At 44.8% G+C, this 15,550-nt stretch overlaps 1 protein-coding gene across 2 annotated transcripts in view; it reads left to right on the forward strand.

Annotated features, from left to right (window-relative positions):
• Positions 1-15,308, forward strand: part of USP40 (ubiquitin specific peptidase 40) — a 74,571-nt gene extending 59,263 nt beyond the window's left edge. For both annotated transcript variants that reach the window (XM_083154588.1, XM_083154589.1), the window contains exons 16-32: positions 511-830; positions 1,101-1,227; positions 1,326-1,383; positions 1,867-1,917; positions 4,902-4,990; positions 5,570-5,656; positions 6,036-6,072; positions 6,674-6,741; positions 7,683-7,757; positions 8,137-8,242; positions 9,556-9,650; positions 11,331-11,449; positions 11,632-11,697; positions 11,818-12,028; positions 12,263-12,358; positions 12,446-12,540; positions 13,800-15,308. In XM_083154588.1, the coding sequence (XP_083010714.1) occupies positions 511-830; positions 1,101-1,227; positions 1,326-1,383; positions 1,867-1,917; positions 4,902-4,990; positions 5,570-5,656; positions 6,036-6,072; positions 6,674-6,741; positions 7,683-7,757; positions 8,137-8,242; positions 9,556-9,650; positions 11,331-11,449; positions 11,632-11,697; positions 11,818-12,028; positions 12,263-12,358; positions 12,446-12,540; positions 13,800-13,887 (1,788 nt within the window). In that variant the 3' untranslated portion in view covers positions 13,888-15,308. The remainder of the gene's footprint in view (positions 1-510; positions 831-1,100; positions 1,228-1,325; positions 1,384-1,866; positions 1,918-4,901; positions 4,991-5,569; positions 5,657-6,035; positions 6,073-6,673; positions 6,742-7,682; positions 7,758-8,136; positions 8,243-9,555; positions 9,651-11,330; positions 11,450-11,631; positions 11,698-11,817; positions 12,029-12,262; positions 12,359-12,445; positions 12,541-13,799) is intronic.
• Positions 15,309-15,550: the final 242 nt, after the last annotated feature.

The raw sequence follows: 15,550 nt of genomic DNA on the forward strand, positions 1-15,550 counted from the left end.
GGAGGAAACCCACGCAAGCACAGGCAGAATATACAAAGTCTGCACAGTTAGGGTCAGGGTGGAAATGGAACCCATGACCTCAGTGCTGTGAGGCAGTAATGCTAACCACTACACCGTCCGTCCTGCCTTGTCACTGTCAACCATGTTCCCATTGACCTTTTGCTTGAGTCAACCTTCTGTTGACGATCTAGACCATGCCGACCAATTTTAGGCATCTAACTATGTGTTCGAACATTATTGGTCAACCACAATGATTGTCAATCTAGACATACTGTAGTCATTCCATTAACCAGATACAGAATAGCAGCGTATTCCAAACTAAAGACAAAGGGTTATTAGTGAATTGAATAACATGTAACTTAATTACATGATAACCATGTTGCAATAAAGTTACTACAACATATACAAAGTTTTGGACCTATTGCATCTGTAAAGGGCAATTAATTGTATTGCTTGTTTCATCACAAATGCCTCCGTGCCTAATGTTAATATCTGGTATTTGCCGAGCAGGTGGGAGGACTGCCAGTCCAAGGTGGTCCAGACTGCGCTCCTCTGCTTCTAACCATCATGCGTCCACGCAAATCCCAAAGCAACAACTCTTTGCCAAAATACTCGGAGAGTCAAAGAGTCTTCCCATCCAACTTTCAGCTGAGAGTGGTACAGGAGAAGCTGGCCGGTAGCCCCTCCGAGGAGTCTCTGCTGTGCTCACCGTCCTCAGAGACCAGTGAGGGTTGGAGTGTTTTTGCCATTGAAGATATGAACAAAACCCTCAAAATGTTGGGGCTTAAAGATGGCAGTTCCCTTCTTCTTTTGGATTCACAGGAAGACGGGTAAGGAAGCAATAAACGTGTAGTACGGTCAGATTTTCAGTTTCATATTATTTTAAGTAATTCAAAAGTATTCTTCTCCTTCCACGGTCAAAATATTCAGTTTCATATAATTTCAAGGAATTCAAAAGTATTCTTCTCCTTCCACAGTCAAAATATTCAGTTTCATCTTATTTCAAGGAATTCAAAAGTATTCTTCTCCTTCCCATCTTCCTGTGAACAACCCATTTGTAAATTGTAGTTGATTCAGAAGACCCTGTGTTTGTGTTGTAGAGAAATGGCACTTGCCACAGAGAAAGAGACCATCGGTGACCCAAACGTTCACTACATTCAGGTGCAGGACTGGTGCAGGACGGAGGAGGAAAAGGAAACTCTTCAGATTCCTGCAGACTCTGCTTCTGTGAGTTGTTGATCAAACACAAGTTACTTATCATAACTTGTCTTCTATAAATTGAGATGATCCTTATGTTCCATAATCTTTCTCGTCTTTGACCTCAGACTGTGTTCGAGATCCGCAGTAAAGCTATGGAATTGCTGGAGTTGCAGGAGGATTGTGGTAAGAAGCCCGGTGTTGCTATTACCGTATCCGGTGGAGATGCCCTCTACTGGTACTTTTTATACTTAAGGTGCCCATACATGTTACAATTATTGTATACAATATTGCATCTCGGATTTGCGTTGAGATGAGATCTAGTACAAAAAGTATGTGCAGCACATACTTTTTGTACTAGATCTCATCGCAAAACTGAGATGCGATATTGTATACAATATTGTATACAATAATTGTAACGTGTATGGGCACCGTAAGGGGATTTCAAATTCATTTCAAATAGGAGCCACACCCACTGCCACCAACTGCCATTCCAGACTAATTCACTGGCAGTGGGTGTGTCTCCCTTATTTGAATGTTGAGCTGATGCTGCTATTGCTGCTGTTCTGAATGTTCTCAAAATTGAATGAGTTTCAATTTAACCTTGTTGTTGCTTTGTGTAACATTTCACAGCTTGTAGTTTTATTTCTTTCTGGTCTGTTTTGTTAGAGGGCACCTGTCTGAGACCATTACATAGAAGCGGGAAGTTGCTTCCACCAGGTGAGATCTATAAGAAACTATACAGCAGGTCTGTCTGTAAATGTATTATCATTTCTTTGACACACAGTAATAGAATGTGCTACAAAATAAACCAAAAAAACCTAAGTAGAGCAAAGGTTGGTATCAAAAATTCTCTTGTTTGGCCTTTGCAGTACAGTGATTGCATGAGGAAGCAGGGGCGGGATTGGCAAAATGCGATTCAGAAATCAAAGTACGACCTTATATATTTTCTTTCATGCTGTTTATTTTTTATTTGTTGCATATTTATTTTCCCCAAACTATTTAATTTTTTATTTTATTTTTTAATGGTGAGGGCTTACCCTCTATATCACTGTTCTTCAACCACCGTACCGTGGCACACTAGTGTGCCTTGAGCTGTTCTCAAGTGTGCCCCCAGATCTAGAGATGCCCAAACCAGTTTATAGCCACCACCAGTTCAACTGTTAATTACTGGTCTCTTCTTTTCATGTAAATGGACAATGTATTTTATTTTTGTTTGTTGTTTTTTTTCTGTGGGGGCCAATGTGTTTGCCATGTGGGGATCTCATGGTGTGCCATAGCAATTTTGAAATCTTATTTAGTGTGCCGCACGGTAAAAAGGTTGATATTCGCTGCTCTACATCAACCTTTAACGGATTCAGCCCCAGCCTCGAAGCATTTCTGCGCATCTGCAAACCCCAGCAGCGATTGGCTCCCGCAAGTTACAAGTTACTCGCCTAGCCATTCGCTGCAGAGAGATGAACGGGAGTGGACATTGAGCAGAGCAGAGGAATTCCCAGCATTCTATGGGCGTCCCCATGAGAAGGCTGGACATTCCCTTGGTTACGCAGGCGGGCCAATGCCTGCTGGAGGTGAGCGGCAGACGTCAAGTGAAGTCAGCGCCCGCCCCATATTCAGCGATCTGCAGAGGAAATGAAAGTCAGTTAGACTGACTTTTTTTATTTCCGAAGGCAGGAAAAAACATTAGAGGGCAAGGAGACGTTAAGGTGCTTGCTAAGCAGAAAACAGCTGCTGCTTATTGAGCCGACCTGAATTAGACCCACTAGCTGTAATTTTTGTATCACTAGGTTAAGGTTACCTGCCCAATATATGCCAGTGTACTAGTGACATTAATGAAGAACAGGGCATCAAAAGGCTTCCTGTCTGTAGCAATAAAACTATCCACAAAAGTACATATGTGTAAATGGCATTAACCCTTTAAATGCCAACATCTGTGAGAGATGCTCAAAATATCCGCTAAAAATGCCAGCGTCGCACACATTTGTTATATAAATTAAAATATGAAATGATGCACAAAAAAAGATAAATTTTCCTATATACGGTAAGCATTATAGGTCATGATAAATAAAATGGTTTTCTTTGCAATTTTCACACCTATTTTGACAAATTCCCTTGGCACTGTATGGGTTAAATATATTGCATAGCAACCTGCTATGATGCAATGCTGCCCAAGGTTTGCCTAAGGACACATCCTACATAGTCTATGTATCTTTCACGATTCCCCATATCATTGGAAGTTATTGGCATGGATTTTCCTGCTTCTGTAGCCAGGGGGGTTGAAACAGCTGTGGGGCCCGGGTACTGAAGGGGGTATGGTCAAATTGGGGAGGTACTGAAGGGGGTATGGTCAAATTGGGAACCCCCCCCATGGATAAAAATAATGGAAAATACTATATTAGCACCACACTCTGCAAAGAGGAGATTTGTCCACTGCTCTGAGTTTTCCAATGTTGTCAAGAACCAAGTAATTAGTACCCGCAAACCCACCCGCCCCTCACCACCGTGCCTCTCTCTGTGCCTTTTTTTTACAGCCTTCTGCAGATTCCGCTACGCCAACATCTGTAGAATGTCAACATGTTTACAGTGCTGACATCTGAAATGTCGACATGCTAATGTTAGAATTACTGTAGAATCAACTCTGCATTTATAAAAAGGGTACTTATTTCCTAGCACGGCGCCCACGACCTAGATTGTATGTGTCGGGACGATATCGCAGGCATTGCATGCATCTTATGTGTTTGTGCATGGACGAGATATACAATCTATACAATTGAAAAGATTTTTAATTGTATGTACAATATCGCATCTTATGGATCTCATCTTATGGATCTCATGGATCTTATGCATCCATAAGATCCATGAGATCCATAAGAAGCCATAAGATAAAAGATCCATCAACACCAACCCAAAGCGTGGCGAGCGGCGGCGGTACGCGTCTTCCGACCTTTTCATACCCACACTATCCACGTCGGCGTGGAGTTGATCGTATATAGTGTGGCAAGCCCCGCCAGGGGACGCGCATTACTTCACAGGTATTACGCGCCCCCTCGCTGCGCTCGCCATGCTTCGGGCTCGGTGGCTCGCTGCGCTCGACACACTATATCAAATCAACTCCACGCCGACGTGGATAGTGTGGGTATGTAAAGGTCAGAGGACGCGTGCCGCTGCGCTCGCCACACTTCGGGTTGGTGTTGATGGATCTTTTATCTTATGGCTTCTTATGGATCTTATGCATCTTATGGATGCATAAGATCCATGAGATCCATAAGATGAGATCCATAAGATGCGATATTGTACATACAATTAAAAATCTTTTCAATTGTATAGATTGTATGCCTTAATTAAAGGTGCTCACACACGCACCGATCCCGTCGTGCGTTGTGGGCTTAACTAGCACACATAGCATCGCATCGTATGCCTTGTGCATACGATGTGCATGCGATGCGATGCTAGAAAAAGCTAGTACAAAAAGTATGTGCAGCACATACTTTTTGTACTGTGCGATGAGGTGCCGCGGGAGCGCGCACCCCATCGTACAGCATCGCACCGCCGGGATCGGTGCGTGTGTGGGCACCTTAAGGCATACAATCTTTTGCGATGGGCGCCGTGCTAGGAAATAAGTACCATAAAAAGAACATGTGGCATTATGTTTGGTCAGTGGCACAGAAGCCTGGCACGGTGACACCTGGTGTCTTGTCTTGCAGTTCTGGATCATGTCACAGTGCAGGAAGCAGAGCTTAAAGCTGGGGGCATCTTGGGCCTGTGTCGGGGGAGAGCGCCTCGCACCTCAGAGGTAGGTATTAACCACACAACTGATTAATTTATTTTTTTCACAGTGATAATAAAGTGAAATAACTGAATGTATGTACAGCTGATTCATGTAGGAATAAAATGTATTCTGAAAATAAAGCATTAACACATCTCAACACACTCAATATTCATTCACTTCAATCTATCCGGACAAATACATAATCATAGCGCATCACTCCAATTCCGAGGGATTGGTGGGAACTGGAGAAACACGGGTGGTGGCTGAAGTACTGCATAACTACTATTGGGCACCTTTACCTGGGGCACTACTGGGAGACAGAATGGCAGCCAATGCTTGATGTAGAACAACCTGCCGGACAGTTGGCGAGGTCATCCGGCGACCATGCAATTGTTACCCATACATGTCTTCTAGCTTGTCTGATCCAACTAATGCTGGTTCCCAAGCTGGATCTAGAGCTACTAGTCTGCCCATAGTAGGAAATAGGCATCATCTCATCATTGATCTGTGCGGTTTGGCTGATCTAGGAGTACTGCATGGAAATACATCTAGTACTGTTATAAAGTCCCAGATAATGCAGGATTGTTTCCTATATATCCACAGGTCTTCCTGTCTTTTATTGTCGGCACTGATCTCCAGGAGGGACATGAGCAAGAGATTATACTGGATGAAACGCTAACTGTAAAAGAGGTATTTACCATTATCCACCTTGTTTCAGAGTCTATCCTGCCCGTAATGTATCATTGGGTTGTGATATTTTCTGTAAAATCTGGCAGCACATATGCCTGGCGGAGTACAGATTTGTGTTCATACATTGCTGTGGTCACACCAAACTGCCCCTACTGGAACGCCAGGTCTTGTGAGTTCTGATAGGTCCAGGTGTCTTGTTTGGTGAAATGCATCTTGGACTGCGTAGGATGTGTCAGGAGACTGACTGACTGATTTGATATGACACCTGCGTACCTGGTAAAGGAGTATATTTACTAACGGTTGATGTTGAATGATTTGAAATCGCTCTTGGTTGATATTGATTTACTCTGTCTATCTCATCTCTTCTCTTTTCTTTCAGTGCTTAGCAAACATGCTGCAAAGAGTGGGTTTACCAGGTGAGTTTTGTCACATTTATCATTTCCGGTTTGCGGTGGTTTGTGTGGGTGTATAAGGGGTGCCATATTGTGTGCAAACCTTGCAAACTCAGGGGCCGCATCTGCTACTGTGTTTATGCTAATGCTGTGGCTGGTGGGCATCATGTTGGAACGCCCACTGGCCACAGCACCAATCAGAAATGATTGACCATTAGCAGCACCATTGGACATTCCAGCAACCCTGTGGTTGGAACATGGCTGCTATTGCCAGTGGAACTGCGTCTTTCAACGCAGTCCCTGATACCAACACGCCAGTCACCATAATAGTCATAGTCGCAATAATCGCCTCCTGGCAATAACATCGGGTGTTTCTGTCTGATGCTTTACTAATGCCCACCTTTTAATCAGGCCCCGAGTCATCTTTTGGGCCTTCTTAGGTATGGAACATACATTTATCATGGAGTTATCTTTCATCAGCATTATTTCCTGAATGTAAATTGACAACAATTACAGTTGAGAGGCGTAGAACAGATTGTTCTTATTAAAAGTTTATTGTAACTCCCAAGTTCCAGTACATCTTTGTTAAGGGACCAGGGCCGTTAATAAGTGTATTCTGTCTTAGGTGAGACTGGGTGGCACCTGAGAAAAATGGACTGGTGTTATGAAGCTGGAGATGCTGTAAGCGACGAGGTATGTGACAGAGTATTGTTGGTTCTTTCACCAACACCGCAGAACCTGCCGTGTCACCCGGGTTTCCCGCTCGTGATGGGCTCACATGAGGACATCATCATCTTGCGACACGGGTGTCCAGGCGACGCTACTTGCGTTGCCTAGCAACCCCTCCGCTATGCAGTACAATAGTAACTAATATACCTTAATGCATCAAATCTATCACAAAAATAAGCATGACTGACCAGGGATATCAATCAGCGATAATTGTGCATAATTGTAAAATGTCAAACAATATCGATAGTTTTATTTCTTATTTATAGTCAGAACATTTGCTATCGATATTGTTTGACATTTTACAATTATGCAATTATCGCTGATAGATATCCCTGGTCAATCTTGCTTATTTTTGTGATAGATGTTCACTTTTTGTTTGTTTCCTGATGGAAATGCAACAAGCATTAAAACGTTGATAACATTGACTTCTGACTGAGTTGTCTTCATTCCTCTGAGTGCCGCTATATGCACTTTGTATTATAGACCCTATGGTTTTTTGCAGCACTTTTTGCGTTTTTTTTGCGGATATTTTTTTTAAGTTTGCATATAAAAACCACTGTGAATTTATTTAAGTAAGCATCAGAAAAAATATGGGGGTAATCAGGGGTACTCAACGCTTCCGTCCAATCAGGACCATTGCAAGAGTCCCACAGACCATCAGCTTTTCATCTTCTAAGGCACAGCTGTAGGAGATGCTGTGTGGTCAATGCTGTGCATTATAAGATGACCTGACGATGGTCCTGATTGGACGGAAACGTTGAGTACCCACTTATTTTTTCTGATGCTTTTTTAAATAAATTCACACTAGGGTGTGGAGGGAGAATATAATAGTGCCCGGAGCATGACGATGCGAGCGGATGCCGTACACTGATACGGTTTCCATGTCAAACTCTTTTTGTTTTCAGGACTCCTCACTGAAGGACCTAAATATCCGATCTGGAGATACTTTTGTTATAACAGAGGGAAGACTGCCCCCCAAGGTGAGTGTTCTGTTGTTAGCAACATTGTAGACGTTGTACACACACACACATTTACATGAACCAATTAAAAAAAAATCATAAATTGCCCCCCAATGGTTCTGCACCATCTCTCTATAGGCTTCCCTACAGTGATTGCTCCAGCAATGCACCAATCAGCATGCGGACAACCATTTACTGTCTTGCTGCAGGCTTAGAGAATGGTTGGTAATGCTGCCTGGCCACTCTGATTGTGGGACCACCAGGCAGCCCTGCTCGGCAGCCTCTGTGCCTATACATTAAGATGGCACCGAACAAGAATCCATACCACTGACACCCCCGTAACACTTTGTTATCCACTCGTTTTGTGTTGGTTTGTCATCTTTTTGTTACTTTTTCACAGGGTTTCCTGAAGTTGCCTATATGGTTGTACAGTCCTAAAATACAACAAAATTCTCTCAATCACGTTGTCCCCCCTCTGGTCACACTGCCGCCGACCCAGTCAGAAGGTAAAAGTAAAGTGTATTCATTTTATCAAGTTATCTTCAATGTTTTATCTTCCGTGTCTTTGATTTTACCCTTTGAGTGCCAACGTCTCCGGGAGAGATGTGCAAAATATCCGCTAAAAACCCCAGCGTCGCTCACATTTGTTATATAAATCCAATAAATAAAAAATGTTGTATATATAAATGTTATATAAGATAACGGTCGTTTTGATTAATAAAAATGTTTGCTTGCCAATTTTCACCCCTATTTTGACAAATTCACTTGGTGGCACTGAAAGGGTTAGTAATTGCGTGTTTGCAAATTAGAGGACAGTTGAGGCGCACACACAGGCCCCGCCCCGTACATTGTTTTTAATCACATCGAGCCTGAAACCGAGGTGTACGAGGGTACACTTACTTATTATTATTTATTACCAGTTTCTTATATAGCGCACACATATTCCGCAGCGCTTTACAGAGAATAGTTGAACGTTCACATCAGTCCCTGCCCCAGTGGAGCTTACAATCTATATTCCCTACCACATGTACACACACACAGACATTCTAGGGTTAATTTGATGGGAGCAAATTAGCCTACCAGTATATTTTTGGAATGTGGGAGGAAACCGGAGCACCCGGAGGAAACCCGCGCAAGCACAGCACAGTTAGAGCCATGGTGGGAATAGAACCCTTGACCTCAGCGCTGTGAGGCAGTAATGCGAACCATTACACCATCCGCACTGCCCACACTTGCTGCTGATCTTTATGTGAATGCCTTTGCAAAGTCCATGTTTGGGGTTCCTCCATGTGTCTTGCAGAAACCCTGTGGCAGGTGCATTGCCTCCATCTGTGTATCATGACCTGTGTGGGCGGCTGGCTGGGCGTTGGTGTATGCAACCACCAACACTCCTATAAGACCTGTCATCACCATGCGTCCACTAAGAAACCATCCCTGTCGCCACCTAGAGGTGCCCATCCCTTTGCAGAGTCGTGTACGATACTGCGCGTCTCTGTTACGGCTGCACCTTTGTGTGTCGGCTCCAAGTACTGTCTGCGCTGTTGGAGTTTCTGGTGATGCTAACGCGATAGCTGCATGAGCATCAGCACTGCGTGAGGATTGTGTGTGGCTCTGAATCAGGCCCTGTGTGTCTCACGGCACACACATCTGTGTGATTGTTAGACCATAGTTGTGCAGTTACTATACACACTCTACTTGTTTAGTTTACAAGGTTTGATACATCTGCCCCTTTGTTTCTTGCCAGTGGTTTATATTATTTCATGTAACTGTGTAAGTGCGTTGTCAGTCATTCCCTCACTGGTTTCTGCTGTTGTCACAGATGTGTCTGTGCAGGACGGTGCAGACCCCGACCTCTGCTTTGTGCACCATGTGGAGATATCCAGAGATGCTTCTCTGCAAGACCTGAAGATGCAGGTGTGTGCACGTGTGCAGAGCATGCCATAATGTGTGCCCGGTGCCCCATGCATGCCATAATGTGTGCCCGGTGCCCCATGCATGCCATAATGTGTGCCCGGTGCCCCATGCATGCCATAATGTGTGCACGTGCCCCGTACATGCCATAATGTGTGCACGTGCCCCGTACATGCCATAATGTGTGCACGTGCCCCGTACATGCCATAATGTGTGCACGTGCCCCGTACATGCCATAATGTGTGCACGTGCCCCGTACATGCCATAATGTGTGCCCGTGCCCCGTGCATGCCATAATGTGTGCACATGCCCCGTACATGCCATAATGTGTGCACGTGCCCCGTACATGCCATAATGTGTGCACATGCCCCGTACATGCCATAATGTGTGCACGTGCCCCGTACATGCCATAATGTGTGCACGTGCCCCGTACATGCCATAATGTGTGCACGTGCCCCGTACATGCCATAATGTGCCCGTGCCCCGTACATGCCATAATGTGTGCCCGTGCCCCGTACATGCCATAATGTGTGCACGTGCCCCGTACATGCCATAATGTGTGCCCGTGCCCCGTGCATGCCATAATGTGTGCACATGCCCCGTACATGCCATAATGTGTGCACGTGCCCCGTACATGCCATAATGTGTGCACGTGCCCCGTACATGCCATAATGTGTGCACGTGCCCCGTACATGCCATAATGTGCCCGTGCCCCGTACATGCCATAATGTGTGCCCGTGCCCCGTACATGCCATAATGTGTGCACGTGCCCTGTACATGCCATAATGTGTGCCCGTGCCCCGTGCATGCCATAATGTGTGCCCGTGCCCCGTGCATGCCATAATGTGTGCCCGTGCCCCGTACATGCCATAATGTGTGTCCGTGCCCCGTACATGCCATAATGTGTGTCCGTGCCCCGTACATGCCATAATGTGTGCACGTGCCCCGTGCATGCCATAATGTGTGCACATGCCCCGTACATGCCATAATGTGTGTCCGTGCCCCGTACATGCCATAATGTGTGCACGTGCCCCTTACATGCCATAATGTGTGCACGTGCCCCGTACATGCCATAATGTGTGTCCGTGCCCCGTACATGCCATAATGTGTGCACGTGCCCCTTACATGCCATAATGTGTGCCCGTGCCCCGTACATGCCATAATGTGTGTCCGTGCCCCGTACATGCCATAATGTGTGCACGTGCCCCTTACATGCCATAATGTGTGCCCGTGCCCCGTACATGCCATAATGTGTGCAAGGGGCCCCGTACATGCCATAATGTGTGCACATGCCCCTTACATGCCATAATGTGTATACCTACCCTGTACATGCCATAAATATGCACACACACCTTGTACATGCCATATATGTGTACATATGCCCTTCTCGTGCTATAAATATGTGCACATGCTATAAATGTGTTCAGATACAGAGAACATGCCATAAATGTGTAAACATGCTATAAATGTGTGCACATGCACAGAACATGTAATAAATGGGTACCCATGCCCCGTACATGCAGTACATGTGTACCCATGCCCTGTGAATGTGTATTGCCATATAGTTGAAATAAAGTAATTGCATTCCTATGTAGATCATGTGGTTCCTGCTTCCATGTGGGCTCCGGATTAATAACTGTAATGTTTCAGCCCATGTGAACTCACAATCTCCTCCCTGCACAGATCATGACATTGGCCGTATTTGATGCCCTTGGGATTCCGTCGCCTGAGTTCCTTCGTATCTGGACATTGGAAAATAAACGTTTGGGAAAAGTTTTGCGCTGTAATCAACGGCGGATGAGGTGCGTAAAATATCACCTAATAGGTGCTAAGTGTCTAATAATATCTAATAGCATTAGATAAGGCTAAAACCAGGCTGCGTATATCATCTATATATATATTTTTATATATATATATATATATATATATTTATGTGTGTGTGTCAGTCTGGGTTATTTTAAACCTCTTTTGTTTCTGTTTTTAGCGACTACAAACTGGGGATCAGGACTACGCTGTGCGTGGAGCCCCTATGCACGGTGGAGTTCCTAGGGTGAGTGCTGGGATTTGCAGCAGTGCTGCTGAACTAAAAGCAGCATTTGGTTGGGTAAGAGACCTAGAAAGCAGCGAATAAATAACATCTACTACTGTCATTCCTTTCATTGCCATCCAGCCCCCAGGATCTGTTACTGAGGGTTCAGCTTTCTGTCCCAGGGGAGTGCCGCTACTTCCCCCCAATGGACATTGCTTGGAATATCTCCCGTGGATGTACAGCCCCCGCTCTGCGCCAGCGCATCGCCAGCCATTGCTCACTGCCTGCTGACAAAGTGGAGATCGCAAAGTACTTTCCGGACAAACACGAATGGCTCCCAATATCCAGCTGGGTGAGTGACATTGGGGCTGTCGTTATATAAAAGTCTTATGGAATGACATTGTACTGCAGAGAGATGGATCCTAGTGACACTTTCATATATGTATCAATGTACAACCTGTAGCAAGCATGGAAATGTCCATTCTGCAGTATCTGAACCTATATTTATGTCAAAGCCAAAACGTACAATGTGATGTTTTCCTGTGTCCACCCCGAGCATCTGACTGCATTGATCTTTTTGTGTTAGAGTCAGCAAGTTTCCAAGAAAAAAAAGAAAAAGAAACCGGAGAGCCTGCAGGGGGCGCCCTATTATATAAAGGATGGGGACATTATTGGGGTGAAGGTGAGTAGCATCCTTGATTAGAACAAAAAAAAGTTGATTTACACTTATGTGGGCATTAAAGCGTTAATCCCAACTGTGCTTTGGCAGAACCTGCTGCTGGATGACCGGATGGATTTCTGCTCGGAGACGGACTATATTGCCAAGGAGAGACAGAGACAGCTTGAAGACAACAATAAGAAGGGGTAAGGATTATACAGGCCATTTAGTCCTGTAACCAAGGTTACAGGACTTAAGCCGTGTACACACAGCAGCGATGTTTGCTAATATCGCAGGCAATATGGTCGCTGGCGACCATATTGCCAGTGATGGGAGTGTGCCCCGTGCGCGCTCCCGTATTCTGCCCCGTTCTAATCGCTGGACCAGCTGATTGCCTCTGCGGCACCAGCGGCAGAGGTTTCTTTTCATCAGCGACCATCTCTGGTCGCCAATGAAAAGGGGGCATTGAACGATATATCGCTCGGTGATATATCGCCCCGTGTGTACGCACCTTTACACGTCCTTTTATCAAGGCAACATGAATGACAGTAAAAATGTTGAAAGTCTAGTGTATGTTGGACCTTCCGGCTCACCATGCGGGGAGAACACTAAGTGGTGTATACCGCTGATGACGCACACTGACCCAGGGTTCATCGGTTACCTTGGAAAGCGGGAGCATGTCGGCAATTAGTATTGCCTGCCACATACAGACATTATCATAGTGGCAATGTGCGTCACCAGCAGTGGACACCACACGTGGTAGGACACTCTATACCAGGCATGTCAAAATTATGGCCCTCCAGCTGTTGTGAAACTACACATCCCAGCATGCCTTGCAATAGTTTTAGCATTCCCTAATAGCAAAACTGTGGCAAGGCATGATGGGACGTGTAGGTTCACAACAGCTGGAGGGCCATACTTTGGACATGCCTGCTCTATACACTAGAGATGCTAAGAAAAATTTCCCTGTATTGTCCGGCATGTTGTCTTGTCATTCCTGAAACATTGGGGGTGATTCAGGCCTGTTATCCAGGCTGCATATTTTCCCAGCCTAGAGAGCAGGTAAACACCGAACTACGGCCGTCACCGGAATCCGTCACTCACATGCGGCTGCGCGAAGGAAAAAATCATTCAATGGTCGCTTTTTTTCCTCTGTTCATGGATAAAAGTCTATACTTTTATCCTGGTCAGAGATGGCCGAAAAGGGGTGCGGGCGCTGGTGTCATGTGGCGGCAACATATATAGTAGAGAACAGCGGTTCCACTGATTTTTAGTTAGTTTATAGATTATTTTTTGCGTGTTTTTCTAAGACTGATCGCCATTAATACGCTGCCTGAAATAATTCTCTTTTTTTCTCTCTTTTTCTCTGTCTCTCTCTTTTGTGCTCTTTCTCTCTATCACTCTTGCTCTCTTTTTATCGCTGCTTCTCTCTGTTTCTTCATTTCTTTTATTTTAACTCTCACAGTCCACAACCGTTTTGCAATGATAAGGTTCGTCCAAGCGGCCGGAAGACGGAAACATCGCTGTCCATCCGGGTCGGAGTCTTCAGATAGCAAAGGCTATATGCTCTCTTAATTGCAGTTTATAGTCATGGGATATAGTTTCCCTTAATCTCAGGGATGAGCATTTGCTGTCATTGAAAGGCAGTGTGATGTGGTGGTATAGCTCTATATCTCCCCCTGGAGGTCATAATCGGGTATAGCACTACTTTCTGCTGGTGTATAGAAGTGCTTGTTACTGGCCTCTGCTGCAAAACAGCCAGGGACGTTTCACCCTGTGGAGGTGCCTTCGCTACTCATTATCTCATGCAAATCACATCTAATTGTTCTCCTTAAATTGCTGCTCTGGGATATAAAAAGAAAAGCACATTGCTGTATTTCACCGGAACGCTCCGTCTTTCAATACATGTAATGTTTTCTTTATGGCGTTGTATTCTGAAGGATTCCATTCCCACTTTTTATTGAGGAAATCGGTTACATCACAATATCCTAACGGTTACAAGCAATTGTTGGCAGATGTGCACTTTTGGAGTTATTGTTCCTGTACCCATGTGCCATGGTTTCCATGGCAGCAGATAGACAAGTTCTTTCCACCTATGGGGCTCTCCTAACTGTGCCTTCACCTGCTCCGACCTCCCCTATGGACTGGCCCATTTATCAAGTAACATTTGCGGAGGTCCTTTGCTGCTTGAGTCCTTTACCAGACTCTCCAGCCATTGGCCAGTTATACGACCCCACTCAGAGCTGTCAAGTGAAAAGTGAAATAACCAAAAAAATTGTTAACTTCTGATTTAAACCAATTGCTGTAAAAATACTTTCTGAATCTGAACATGGTCAGTAAGTTCTGTATTCCCTATTGACGGGATATGGCCACTAGGTCGACACGATGCATGAAGTTCAACATACATTAGATCAACCGCTAAAGGTCGACAGGGGTTAAGTCGGTACATGAAATAGGTAGACCTGACTACGGTCGACAGGGTTGGAAGGTCAACACAAGCATTAGATCAACATTCAAACGGTCGACATGACTTTTTCCATGTTCTTTTTAGTAGACTTGTGCCGACAGGCGGTATTTCATATACTACCGTCCACTAGGGCGTGGAGGGAGAATACAATAGTGTGCCGAGCGCTGCGGTACACTGGTATGGTGTCCATGTCGACTTAAGTCAAAATTCGGGACAAAAGATGTGAAAAACGTATGTCGTATTTTTGACTGTCAACCTTCCCATTGTCAACCTGACCCTGTCGACCTTAGCCATATCAATTTATTTCATGTGTCGACCTGACCATGTCAACCTATTTCATGTGTCGACCTTTTAGTGGTAATGTATGTCGACCTTCGTGGTGTCGACCCTATGACCCATACCTCTATTAATAGCACCATACATGGCTTTGGGACGTTGAGGATAGCGGTTTCTTTCTTACAATGGGGGTTATTCTAGTTCATTCTTTCTGACAAAATCCTTCTTAGATGGACAAAACCATGTGCACTGCAGGTGGGGCAGATGTAACTTGTGCAGAGAGAATTAGATTTGGGTGGGGTTTTTCTTCAAAGTGAGATCTATATTGCAGTGTAAAATCATGCAGTCAGTATTTTCCCTGCACAGAAACAAAATAACTCACCCAAATCTAATTCTCTCTGCACAAGTTACATCTGCCCCACCTGCAGTGCACATGGTTTTGTCCATCTAAGAAGGATTTTGTCAGAAAGAAT

Source organism: Crinia signifera, chromosome 7 (assembly GCF_055691185.1).
Source record: "Crinia signifera chromosome 7, ASM5569118v1, whole genome shotgun sequence".
NCBI classification, from domain to species: Eukaryota; Metazoa; Chordata; class Amphibia; order Anura; family Myobatrachidae; genus Crinia; species Crinia signifera.